At 36.1% G+C, this 13,996-nt stretch overlaps 1 protein-coding gene across 1 annotated transcript in view; it reads right to left on the minus strand.

Moving 5' to 3' along the window:
- The window catches only part of LOC123720837 (lysosomal-trafficking regulator), a 42,323-nt gene that overhangs the window by 12,839 nt on the left and 15,488 nt on the right, over positions 1-13,996 (minus strand). The window contains exons 8-31 of the mRNA XM_045677623.1: positions 13,828-13,947; positions 13,614-13,742; positions 12,117-12,268; positions 11,831-11,885; positions 10,893-11,059; positions 10,289-10,363; positions 10,037-10,154; positions 9,605-9,774; positions 8,581-8,754; positions 8,093-8,239; positions 7,795-8,010; positions 7,513-7,656; positions 6,975-7,276; positions 6,853-6,899; positions 6,617-6,771; positions 6,364-6,468; positions 5,883-6,050; positions 4,784-4,873; positions 4,289-4,426; positions 2,483-2,650; positions 2,031-2,235; positions 1,738-1,905; positions 467-675; positions 26-264 (exon numbers count right to left, since the gene is read on the minus strand). Coding sequence (XP_045533579.1) covers positions 26-264; positions 467-675; positions 1,738-1,905; positions 2,031-2,235; positions 2,483-2,650; positions 4,289-4,426; positions 4,784-4,873; positions 5,883-6,050; positions 6,364-6,468; positions 6,617-6,771; positions 6,853-6,899; positions 6,975-7,276; positions 7,513-7,656; positions 7,795-8,010; positions 8,093-8,239; positions 8,581-8,754; positions 9,605-9,774; positions 10,037-10,154; positions 10,289-10,363; positions 10,893-11,059; positions 11,831-11,885; positions 12,117-12,268; positions 13,614-13,742; positions 13,828-13,947 — 3,661 coding nt within the window. The remainder of the gene's footprint in view (positions 1-25; positions 265-466; positions 676-1,737; positions 1,906-2,030; positions 2,236-2,482; positions 2,651-4,288; positions 4,427-4,783; positions 4,874-5,882; positions 6,051-6,363; positions 6,469-6,616; positions 6,772-6,852; positions 6,900-6,974; positions 7,277-7,512; positions 7,657-7,794; positions 8,011-8,092; positions 8,240-8,580; positions 8,755-9,604; positions 9,775-10,036; positions 10,155-10,288; positions 10,364-10,892; positions 11,060-11,830; positions 11,886-12,116; positions 12,269-13,613; positions 13,743-13,827; positions 13,948-13,996) is intronic.

Genomic DNA, 13,996 nt, shown 5'->3' on the forward strand with positions numbered 1-13,996 from the left:
TGAATATTGAATAAATGATTCGTACTTCGCAATCTGCTGCGCCTGCGTGTGGGCATAATAAGTCTTGGCCCAGCGTAGTTCATCAGCACGTAAAAGACGCTCGGCCTCCGCGGGTAAAGGTCGTTCTGGCAAATCAGCCTGCGAGCCCACCGCCCAATCACGTGCCCAGTCCGTGATAGCTAACTCTACTGTTTCCCCACCACCCTCGCCGCTCTCCGCTGCCAGGTGGATGTGACGGATCATCGTCAACAGGTATACCGAAAGCTAAGGAAATAGAATTAAAAGGTTTAGTTAAACTAAAAAAAATATAATAACATTTTCTTATGTTATTTTTACAGCAATTAAGCCAGTATGGAGCCAGTTTTATATATAAAATTTGATCATTTGTTTTCAAGACTCTTATTCGCAAATTGATGCTTTACAATGCGGTTCCGTTAAAAAGCTAAACACAGTTTTGTAAACTTACCTTCCTCATATGAGAGGGGTCCTTGGGTGCAAGCAAGTCTCTGGCATTAGGCGGCGCACAGTATAGGGTGCGTAGAAGCCGCGGCTGTAGGGAACGTACGGCCGATGCAGGGCTGGCCGCCCACCAGAACACTTCGCCAAGTAAAGCAGCCCATTCGGCACCGCCGCCCCAACGCCAACGCCCGCGGCCAGACCCACTGCCACTTACGCCTACAAGTTACAATATCTACTATTAGGGGCATTTCACGTGAAGCGAAAAAAGTAGGGTCGTAAAACATGATTCTTCTTCTTATCCGGTACACTCTGACAGAGCGGTCGTGATCGCTATTTAGTAGTGGTAATCAAAGGAGCAGATGTGATGCGCTTCACGACGTTTCGCCATCGTTGCCTATAAGTGGTCATGCTGCTACACTCATTGAGTGTACCTCCTACGGCAGACTTTACTTACCAAAAAATACTACATATTTTAGATAATTACGTCTAGAATAAGCCAGTTATTAAGTGTTTTGTCCTTGTATAAGCCAGGAAAAGTTCTATAAGTGTGGCGATTACTAAAATCGAGGAAGTTACGTCCCGAGAGAGACTCCGGACTTAGGCACTCACTTCAGCCGTTCAAAGCATTAATTTAATCTTTTATGTAACGTGAATGGTAAATATAGAGTGAAAAAACGTCTATATAGATAGATATAGAGTGAAAGAAAGCCTAGTATTTTATATATATGACATGTTTTTAATATGTAAAACAAAGTATCCTTCATTCTAATGCTATACATTCTATATCTGTAGGAAATATTGCACGGACAAACCAGCATTTTATTTAAAAAAAAAAACTGCTAAAAAACATTGTTGATCTCTATTACTTGCATGACTTAACAGGATAATCTACGATATCTTCTATATACAGTCAAACCGGAACCTGTTTAGAACAACATACCGGTAATATTGACCAAAATCAAAGGTACCAGCTGAATTCTATGTATTAGGTCCTTTATAACAATGTCATTGGCTATTACGACTATCGGTTTTTACGACCAAATATGAGTAGTCTCTTCGATTTCGTTATAACAGATTTTAACTATATTTTGTATTTTCGACATCAAAATTTAACAGCAGAAATAATTTTTTACCGGATTGAAGCTATGTATTATTATTTTACATAATTTAAATTTTTTCCGACGTTTAGCGTGCGTTCATGCTGTAAAGCACATATACATTTATTATTATACATAGCTTCAATCCGGTAATAAAAGAGAATTGAAAAGTAAAACATACCAGCAAGCAGAGTGTCAAGCAGGCGAAACAGTAACCTCTCCTCATCAACGAGCTCGTGACGCGGCGAACGCGAGAGTAAGAAAGCAACAGCACGTGATACAACGGCTCCGTGACGAGACATCACCTCTCCGCGCTCGCTGCCTCGGCCCTCAACAGCTGACGAAAGTACTACGCACACAAAACCGGTTAATTATTTAGTCAACAATTTTTTTTAAATTTATCCTTAATTAAATAATTATATTATTTTTTCATGATTAAATATATTTTTATAATAATAGAATTTAAGTACTGACCATTAGAAAAGTATCCAGCTATCTTGTCAGCCGCGCTCACGTGGAACTGGTGTAGTCGTGTTTCAAGATGGTCAAGCTGTCCTATGTAGAGCTGCACTTGTGCGGCTCGAGCTGCGCGAGCGCATCCTTCCCCGTTGCCATCTGCGTCACCACTCACACCACCGCGCTCTATGTAGCACAATAGGTGATGTATATCTACGATCAGCTGTAACATACACAGATTCAAAATAACAAACTTTTATTCAAAACAAAAATTAAATATTCTTGCTACAAACGCTACATGCTACTTCGATCGAGCAAACTCAAGTTTCAAGAATACATTTCGTTACATCGAACTTTAAAATTAATTATTTATTTACTATTATTATAAACATCGTTTATAGTGAGGTGGAAACACTGAACACACACTTTATATTGATTTTTTATCCACCATGACGTCTAACGTCTAATACCTGTGTGCTGTGGTTTCCAGCAAGCACCTTTACAGCAAAACGGGATAACAGATCTCCCAATTCCTCTAGCAATAGGTCCCGGCCTTCGCCCCCCGAGTCTCCAACTCCTGCAATACATCGCACTACTACTTCGCAGAGGGCCACTTCATGTAGGGACTTTACTGATGACTGAAAATATTAAGAATATTCTAATCAAAATCAAAAGTTTTTATTTCAAATAGGCCTTTGCAGGCTCTTATGAAACGTCTAGTTGCACGGTTCCAAAAAGTGGGTCTCATGGAGAAGAACCGGCAAGAAACTCCATGGACACTCTTTTCAACAATGGTTTAGCTTACAAAGACTCGGTTACAATAGTAATAATCGGCTGAGAAGTTTATATAATGCAAGGTATACAGAGATTCTATACAATGCAAAAGAAAATTGAGTTTTTACTATTAGTGTAAAATGAGATACACACACTTGCACAGCGCAAGTTGCCAGGGAAGCCGCACATGCAGAGATGAATTAGCGCCATACATATTTATCGTCAACATAGTCTTGGATTTTATAATACGCTTTTTTAATTAGGATTCCTTTGATGACGTTTTTGAACTTTTTAGTCGTAAGATCAGTTACACACTTCGGTAGCCTGTTGTAGAATCTGACACAATTCCCAAGAAACGATTTATTCGATTTTGTTAATCTGTATTTTGGGACTACTATTTTATACACTTTTGACAGTGAATTGATGCAATTTTTTACGAACAAACATGATATTCTCTAGAATGTAAAGGGAAGGCAACGTGAGTATATTAATTTCTTTAAATAATTCTCTCAGAGACTCGCGGGGGCCAAGATTGTAAATTGCACGAATTGCTCTTTTCTGGAGAATGAATATGGCATCTACGTCAGCCGCTGCGCCCCACAGTAGAATACCGTAGGACATTATGCTATGAAAGTAAGCAAAATATACAAGCCTAGCTGTAGCAACGTCAGTAAGCTGTCTTATTTTTCTGACTGCATAAGCTGCAGAACTTAGTCTACCTGATAATGCTGCGATGTGAGCTCCCCATTGTAATGTACTGTCAATGGTTATGCCCAGGAAAACGGTTTCAGTGATGACTAATGTGGCTAATGTCAAACTTTACGGTGTTTTTGAGAGAGACGTGATAATTAATAAATTAATTAAAAGGTAATACAGTAATTATTAATTCTTGTATGAAAAATTTGAGCATTGGACCGTATTTGAACTAAAATGAAAAAAATAACTGGATGTCATTAAAAAAATCATCTATGAGCTAATGAAAACTGTCGAATAGTTTGGTAAAGATTCATTCAAGGAAATCGACCAGTTCTAACCACGGTCTTATTGTATGAGGAAACAAAACATCGCTCAGCAATACTTTTAACGAATGTACGGACAACGCGAATAATCGTAGTAAATGAATGTTAAGAATGTTAGTGAATTGATGATCTATATTTGAGAAGCGTTGAACTTCTATAGTATGTGCATCCAAAATAGAGAATTGTCACTAAATAAATTCAAAGCTCTCGTCAATCGTAAATTATTCACTAAAGCTTTTTATAAAATTGACGAATATTTAAATGATCCTAATCCTTGGGATTGCTTTGCTCCATCCAGTTCAAACAATTTGTATTACACAAAACTTAGCGATAAAAAAAGAGTGGCGGAAAGTTTCTTGCCCGCCCTTGACTTGCGAACTGGTAGTAAATGTAAATTTCGAAATAATTTAACGTTTCTGACGTTCATAAGTGTACTTGTTTACCTATATGAATAAAGTTATTTTGACTTTGAAAATATTGTACCTTATCGACAAGTCTGCGCAGTACGGCAAGTATATTGTGAGCGAGAGGAACATCATTGAGGCAAGTAGGCAGCACTGCAAGCAACGGTGGCGCTCGCGGACACATACGACACGAATCCGGATCATTCCATACTTCCTCCTAATAGACATATCATTACTTTGGACAGGAAAATTGGTTAATTATATTACAAAATATTATGAAAAACAATTTTTAACGTAGTAATTATTCTGGAGTTACCACCACCACAATAGTAATACTAAACGCAAAACTACAACTGTTTCGAATAAGTATGTTTAAGTTTCTTAATTTTAATGCGGGCAACCCCTAAAAGCTGATGTTAAGTGATACCAGCGTCCATGGGCATTGCATCGCAAATGCGTTACTGGACTGACGTAATACAATTTAATAAATTGTGAAATGGTTAAGAATTATTAAGATATGTTTATATATGTAAGTTCCATTTATATAGTCATACTTAATTTTACATTTACTTACATCTAGTTGGTCCTCTAGTGGTTTGTCGTGTCCCGTAAGCAGAGAGACGCAAGCTTCGGCCAGCTCCCAGGACCCGTCATACATTGATATCTGTTAAAGGTAATAATAGCCAGTCAGTAAAATATATATAGGGGTATTAAATGAGAAATTGGAAATATATGTCATAATCAGAAAAATATTTGTATGACTATCTATGATCTAATCTATATAGATTTCTCTATACTTTATATTGAGTGTCAAAAGTCGGAAGTATGTGCAAGTTTCTCGTTGTTCTCACCCTAGAACCTCTTTCGATAAGGCTTCAATAAGTGTATTTTCTTTGAAATGATGCATCGTGTTGATAAAAGACTAATATATATTAAAATGAAAATGTTTTTACCACACCGCCCCTTGTTTGGGAAGTCAAGCTAACTATTGTTTCGAACTACTACATTAAAATGGATAGGCACATAAGGCAAATCACCAACATTTATAAGTAGTTATAAAAACATAAGGTTTTATATTGTTTTGTTTGTATTATGTTATAGTTTCATTTTTATATTAATAAGTTTTCTATTGTATTACTATTAAGTTACTGTAAAAATTTAAAATGATGTAATAAATATAAACTTTTTGAAATGAAACTTCTTTATCGGCGGTAGAAAAAAATTTACCGTCACGTTTTTGGGTTACGCGTCTCAATTTCCCGTTACGTGTCATCTTTTTCTTGTCCCTACCAGAAGAGACCCTGTCCCTTCGAAGAGATGCGAAGCCATTAATAACAAATATATAAAATAACGATAACAGTGATAGTAATAAATCTATTACAATTAATGAAATTCTGTAATACTCATAGTGGTAATAAGGTTAAATTAAATAATTGTATTATTTGTATTCATGTCTATGATAATAAAAGCCTTTTGTTAAACTTTATCTGATTTAACTTTATTGAACCAATATCTGTAACGTTGCATATAGTAGATAATTTTCCAAAAAATAAGGTCATAAAGAAGTTTCACTTCTTAGGTGTGTACTAGTGTACACGCACAAATTTTTTTATTATCACAAATATAAATAATTTTTAATTTTATACGTAAAGCTTTTTCGTAGAAAAGCATACCTGATTAGCAAGGTGCAAGTAGAAATGGTTGTGCAGCGCCGCGGCAAGTGTACGCGGGTCACGAGCGTGTAAAGCACGTACTACGCGTACGACACCCGCTCGTACGCTCGCACAGCGATGATTCGCTAATACCGCTATCTGTTCTGGTTGTATTGCACCACCTAGTGCCTGAAAACAAATTAAATAAGCTGATAAAAATAAAAAATGTTAGTACAATTTAGAAATTAATTGTACTTATTACTGTTACATAAAAAAGACAACAACAACAAAACATTCATAGACATAGAGATAACATTTATTACTAACAAAAGACACACACAGAAACACATAAAATAACAATAATCACAAAGAAAAATAAATAAAAAACAATAAGACGTCAGAAGTCTTTGCATCCATTTTTCTTTAATTTTAAAAGTAAACTTGTGTGTTTCATTGTATATTGAAAATGTAGTAGCGTTATATGCAACCAAGTCATTAATACCTGCGGTAACATATTCTGAGGCAAATGTAAAACGGTGTCTCTCAGAAGAAGCAGTAGCCCTGAACATGCACTCCAGCCTGGCTCGGCGCCTGCGCGTACATTGCGCTAAAATACAATACAATTTATTAACATCGGAAAATGTTTCACACTTAACTGTCAACGAAAATTTATTTAATAATTACGGGCAAAAAGGCTAGTCAAGTATATATTACATAATTACCAAAGTGGTTTAACAATAATTAAAAAATGATACCTGTTGGTAGAGTCCGTCCGCGTATATGTCCACATTGGGCTGTCCGACGTCTTCTGAGTCAATTACGACGTATTCCTTGAGCGGGTCAGTTCCTTCATTTCCATCATTGCCGTTCGGTTTTTCCGTACTGTCAACTTCACTTTCAGCGCCAATTTCTGTCAATTTCCAGCAATTAATAAAATTTAAAAAAAAAATAGTTCTATTAAGTATTATTACTAATTCCTAGTTTTACTAACCGGCTGTTGTGGCGTCCGAGTATTCTGAAGTTGACGATACACTCTTTCTGAAAATAATCCATATATCAATGTCGATAAGAGTACGGAAGTGTATAATTAAAGGCTTTATATACTAAACATACCGATCTTCTTTTATCCTTGTATTGATGATAGATTTGACCTGCTTAGCGTCCAGGCTGGCGTTGTCAGTCTTATCGCTGTCCGTGTCCCGTGGTAATTCTTCCCGGGAGCCCTTGTCGTCGTTGGAGATACTGGAGGAGCTAGACTTGTCAATGGTATCCCGACTTCGCCACTTGCGTAGCTGCTGCTTTCCACGCCGTTTGCTTAACAGCTGCAAGAGGTTGAACTCCGTGCTATCTGGCGTCTCTGAAGTCACCAGGAAGTAGAAATTTGCGCGGGAGTGGGTGATAAAAGTCTCACTAGCCTAGAATTAGAAATTATTTGTAGTCTCATTTAGTTGGAATGTTTTGTCTTGTTTAGTACATTGCTAAATTATATAATAACGATAAAAATAATTATAAAGGAAATTACATGAATTGAAAATAAAAGTACTGGAAATATCGGCGCTTTATTCGTTATATTGTAGTTTGGTTTTAACATTAACGGGAAATGTAAATACGTCTGAAATTAAAATTGACGTCGAATTTAATCAGTTCATACCTGGTGCATGAGCAGTAAGAAGTCTGCGAGTAACGCGATGTTGGCGAGTAATGGCGGCGCGTCTAGTAAAGTGCGGACCACCTGTACTAGCGTAAGACTGCCGCGTTCAGACAACGGACCAGAGTCAGAGTTCAGGAACCGCTCCTAAGGTAGAACAAAAAACAAAAAGTTTTTGTTAGTTTAGAATAAAGGTTCGTATCAGACCCTACTGCTATAAAAACATATCAAGGACGAAACTAGTGGAAATATTGAAGGATTTAGACTTGTTAACCGCAACCTTACCTTGCAAGCTAGCAGCAGATGCCGCAGCAGCGGTACCCGTGCTGCCTGGTACGCGTTAAAAGTGCGGCGCGGATGCGTCGGCCGCAGTAATGCACGTGTCGCCGCCAGAGCTAAACTCCATACGGAACCACCACACAACTCTCCTTTAAACTTCCTATCCCTGTCTTCATTGTCCTCGCCTTTTGAGCTAAGATCCATTTCCTCCCATTGCACTTCCTTAAATATATAATAAACAATTTCATAAGCTATTAAAATGTTAGTGATTTAATAATACTCAGAGATCTAATCATAAACATACAGGCTGTGAATCCAGATATCTGGAAGCACGCAGCAGCAAGAGAAGAAGTCGTGGCTCCAGCAGTACAGCCCGTGTGCCCACATCGACGCGAACCGCACCTCCACTAATTTCTATTACCGATCTGTCACAAGCTTCCTTGAACATAATCTGAAATTTCAAAATGTTGCCATATGTTAAAATTAGGTAACATTTGACAGTTAGGATGAATAGTTGCAGCCTTAAATTGGGACACCATTATCAGTACCCAGTAGTTAGTTTGACAAGTATTTTGCGCTAATGTCTTTGTAAAATTTGCGACCCTGTTATGAAGAGAAATAATGTTGGTCATGAATTAGGGCAGTTGTAAATGAGTAACTTAAAAACATGTCGCCTTTTTGTCACATCAACTGAAAAAAATTAACTTGTAAATAATTCGTTCAAAGTACTATTTGGTACTAAATAAAATAATACATATACTTTCGTCTATTAGTTATTTAGCAAAGACATACCGCTAGTGTGTGTGGGCCAAGACGGCAGTCTGCGCAGGAAAAAATGGGCAGCAACATGTCTAACGTATCACGAGCGTGCAATGCTGCGTATAACCGTGCGTCACCTCGACAAGCACTTAGCGCGACGCCTAACGCTGCTGCCTGCTGTTCAGCGGTCCCTCCTGCTTCTACGACCTACAAAAATATATACACTAAATAAGCAACATTGAAAATGAGCGAGGAGATGCTACTAACTTTTTGTAACTGAATAGAATGAATAATAAAGTATATTAATGACGACTATACAAGTAAACATTATTTAAAAACAAAATGTTATTTTTTGGTTTTGCTTTTTCGTAGAATATATTGGCCGGAAGAGATATTTTTTTAATGAAAACAAAAAGAAAGTGTAGCCGAAGTTCCAGCCAGTTGCATTATTCGCATAGAATCACATACGCCATCGCTTATGAACGTTAGCTATTTCTTCGTTAAGACAGTTTTACAACAGACATTACAACACATTACAATACTTTTTGATGGTGTCACTATAAGAAAATTTGCGTACATGAACTTGTTCAAATCTTCTCGAACTCATAAGATTCAATATTCCTGCCAGATCTCTACGCTCGCACAGAACCTTTAACTTTTCGACTCCCAGAACCAACATTGGGTTTCGTGAGCCTCTTCACAGGATGTGTTCTACTTTGGATTCTGCTAATATCGATCTTTTTTCGCACCCCTCTACTGCTTCACTTCAGAATAGGTTAAAACAACTATTAAAGTCCTAAACCTTTTATCTTTCTTCTTTATTATAGCTACTAGTATGTTTGTCGTTCTCCTGATTTATAAACTTTGTATTGTATTGTCTACTTAAATAACATTCTGCTGTCATGTTTTGTTTTGCTTTATATCTTATTTTTTTATCAGTGAAACTTTTTGTGAACATACACAATGTGTTAATTTTATGTTTAGATATGTATCTGTTTTGTTTCCTAAATGAATAAATAAATACAAAGACTAACAAACAAAAAAAATCTTAACTGACCCTGGCATATAGAAACAGTACGAGTTCTGGTCCACCGAGCGATAACAAAGCATTGTGTAAGTTGTGATTAGGGTGCGGACGTGCACGCACGGCCCACGTACACCGCAATGACTCAGGCACTCCGTTGCTACACAGTGATCGACCTCCCACACTGCGACCGCCGAACACTGCTACATAGGGTATAAATATATCAGAATCAATTTGTTTTCATTTATTCAGAATGACATGTTCTCGTATTGAATACCACACCCAATATTTAATATCTTCAAGCATTAGTGTCGTTTAGAGAATCTACAGTTTTATATCATAAAAATAAATAACAGTTAAATAAATAGTATTCTAAATTGCCATAATATTTATTTTTTCTATTAAAACCAAATGGTTATTTTCAAAGATTTAGTATTTTTTATATGTCTTGTTGACTCGTCTCACCAGTAGGAGTTGGCGCCGGTGGTTGATAGAGATTCATAACATCGGGAGAGTTGGCAGAGAAGAGTAACAAAAGATTATCATTTAACTCCCGCAGAGTTGTACTTGGAATTTCATAGACCTGGTAAAGAAAGAATTGGCAATGATATTTCCAACATTATTTAAATAAAAATCCTAGCAAATAAGAAAGCCGTAAATTGTAATATGTTAGATATAACAACATTATTCAATATAGCTTAGAGGAAATTGTCTTACTTGGTCCCAATCGAGGTTCATGTCTAATAGTTCCGGCGTGATCACTAAAGGATAATTAGCTGATTCGCAACGGATCTGTAAGAAATATTAAGTTAAGGTTTGCTATTTTGTTATAACTCAATAGACAGTTCATATTATAATTACAGAAACAGATTTTCCAGATGTTTTTAAGATATATTTTGTGCACAGGAAACGTATACAACAATTCCCATAGCTTAAGTGCATTAGACATGCACAGACTATAAAAAAAATGTAAAGTGTTTTATAAGTAAATAAAATATATATAGTACATAATATAGGGTTAAGTGGAGACAATATATAAGCCTATAATCATGTTTATAATTGAGATTTATTTACTTATTTAAAGCTAGATATTTCAAGTTTAACAGTTGAAAGATGCGCTTTAATTTTTTTTATTTGAATAGAAGTGTACATGAAATTATTCTATGATGATGACCTCTCCCCCACTTAAGACCATCTACGCCCACAAAAACTATATACAAATGAGTAATCACGCAAAGCTATATTTGTTCAATAGTCGAGTATCAATGGTTAGCACACCATTATTAAGAAAATATTATTTTAGTCGGTAAATAAATCTAACCTCACAAGGCATGTCGGGCCCATGGGCCGCGAGATGCAACGCAGCGGGAGCTGCCAGTACGGGCGCTCGATACACACGCATTGACGATACGCGAACCGTTCCCGTACCAGCCGGCTTTACGTCACCCAGGATTATATTACTGGGTGTCGCCTTGCGGACTAGGATACCTGAAGAAGATTTATTTAAATTATAGAAACAAATTCCAGAGAAGTTTACACAGATGTTTATGTCGAGTATTGTAGGAGTATCCAGTGCATATATTTATTTATACTTATACAATCTAGAATATTTGAAAGTTTTTACTTGTGATTGTGTCTAACACTGTTAATATTAACGTGTTCTGTATGAGTCATTATGAAATGAGATAGAGCAATATTAAATTCAGATTTATTGTTATAAAATATCTTAAGATGTAGCTTAAAATGTCATGTGGAACATAGTGTGATGGTTGCAGCTTTAAAAACATTGTGTAAAACAAAAAAACTTGATTAAAAAGAGTGGCGGAGAGTTTATTGCCAGTTCTTCTCTTCCGTTCTACGCCCTTGATTTGAGAACTGGCAGTAAATATAAAATTGAAAGCAATTTATGTATATTTCTGTTTCATAAGTGTACATTGTGGTACCTATGTACACTTATGAACGTATAAATGATTTTTAACTTGACTTTGACTTAAATACTCCTTACAATACTAGAAAATAACTTTTGTGAGCTGCTGTGTTCAGTTATTAAAATTTAGAACAACCACGTGAGCAGCAGTTGGTCAATGTTGAATTGAAAGCTGAACAATGGCATTGCAAAAAATCTGTGAAATTTTATGTTAGAAAGCGTGTCAGGCTTCGCTGTACCAATGAAAATGTTAATAACCATATAATCCACGACAAAGCAGAGATGCAATAGAAGATCTTCTAACTACTATAGAATTTTTTTTGTATGCGTACCTTGGAGAGGCAATGACAAAACTTCATTTTCGCGACCATTTACATACAGAGTTACCTGAAAATACAATTGAAGTTACAAGACAAAGTTATAAAATACTCTCATGCAATGCTTTAATAAGGAAGCAAGGACCTTAATAATCTGATTCAAGGAAAATAAAATACTTTGAACACAGTACAAAAAAAATCGAATTTCTGGGAACGCTTCCTGCGTTTAAAGAAAGAATCCATGAAAGTGGCACAGATATGTGTCTACTACTACTACTACGACTGTTATGTATCACACTACCTGTATGTATATAAGCCGTCTGTGCAACCGCTCAGTTACGTTTAGCGCAAGGCAGGTCCAACGCGACGGTCTTATCGCCGTGCGAGTCGTGGCCGAGCTTAACACACAGTTGGCTTCGTCTTCCGGCCGTGTGAGCCGCACAGTCAGTTCCCCTATAGTTTATTATTATAGGTCATTAGTAATATTCAGTTCAGTTTCAGTATAAGGATATATAGCTTTAAACACTTTATTTCTCAAAAAAGATAAAAATGTCACTTACATGAGAATAATACTTTAGATTAACATTACATTTGTAGTCGTTCATAAAATAATTACAATAAAACGATAGAAACATGCAATAAACTTAAAACTTAAAAGTAAAAAAAAACAAGAAATGAATTTAAAAGTAATTTTGTCTAACATATTCACTTATATGAATTGAAAGAAGTAATATTGTTTTTATATTTGTGGATAGTTTTATACAGCTGTGCTTCGTAGGTAAACATTTTTTTGCCGCAGTGCGTAATGCAACATAACTCGTTCGACGCATACTTCTATGAGTCACACGTTGCTGTTTGGAGAAAGTTAGAGTAGTCTGGAGAGAACTTTTTTGTTTTTTTGACAAGAATAGATGTATTATAAACATAAAGTTGTTTTAAATTCATTAGGTTGTGTCTTAACGTATCGTTGCAAAAATTAACGTGACTCGCGATGGATGTCCATGGGCGGTGATATCACTTAACATCAGATGAGCGTCTTGCCCTCTGTTCAATAAAAAAATATGATATCTCAGTTAAAAGGGTGTGTCAAACCAACGCCATTTTTATCAAAGGGATAGATAAAGATTACGGACTTTTTCTTAGATTCTAAAAGCTCTAACTGTGAAAAGATAACCAATGGCACAAAATAGTAACGAGTTCTTTATATCTAATATATATAAATCGCCTGTCACGATGTTTGTCCGCGATGGACTCCTAAACTATTTAACCGATTTTAAAGTAAATTGGCACACCGTGAGCAGTCTGGTCCAACTTAAGAGATAGGATAACTTAGATCTTTAACTATAGTCGCAATTTTATTATATTGCAAATTATTTGTCTATCATTAATTGTGACAATTATCTGTTAACTCCAACAGATTCTAACAGATGTCGATACTTTTCGACTGGATTGAGTAAGTAATCAATAGATGGAATTGCTATGGTAAACCGACAATCGTGTCATATAAGCTACAATTCAATATCATGATTACCACGTGTTATTGAGGCTAAAGTATAAATTAAATTTATTTTGTAGTAAACGAAATACCCTGAAATTCAATTATTTCTACTTTTTTAATTTTTGGTGTTAGCATAGCAACTCAAATTATAGTGACGATAATACTTATAATTATTCTTTCGTGTCACGGTATTAAGGCTAACTAAAACCACATTAAGGAGAAACGAAGTTCGCGGGGGCAGCTAGTCAACTATAAATATATATAATTATAAACTTCATGGTATACTGAAAAAACAATTACCGTTGTTAGGATTGGCCCATAGCTCAAATACAAGTGAATCGTGACCGACTGAGAATATGTGCAGCAGATCGTTTGACTCGCGTTTCTTTCGAGGCGTGCCTCCACCTGGCGGCTCTTCTTGCCAATCCTCTGTAATTTATTTATTGTCATATAGATAGAAATATTTTTTCTTGTAACAATTTCATAATTTAATAGTACATAAGTGGGGTTTTACCTTGTTGTGGTGGAGTGAGACACAGCCAAACCAGTAGACCGAAGCCCTGGAGCCATGGCGCCCATCCGGCTGTCTCCAGACTGCACCGAACAGCACCGTTGCTCCACGGGGAAGTTATTCCTGTGTTATTTATTTATTATATTTTAATGTTATATAGACAAAAAGAATT

Source organism: Pieris brassicae, chromosome 2, assembly GCF_905147105.1.
Source record: "Pieris brassicae chromosome 2, ilPieBrab1.1, whole genome shotgun sequence".
NCBI lineage: Eukaryota > Metazoa > Arthropoda > Insecta > Lepidoptera > Pieridae > Pieris > Pieris brassicae.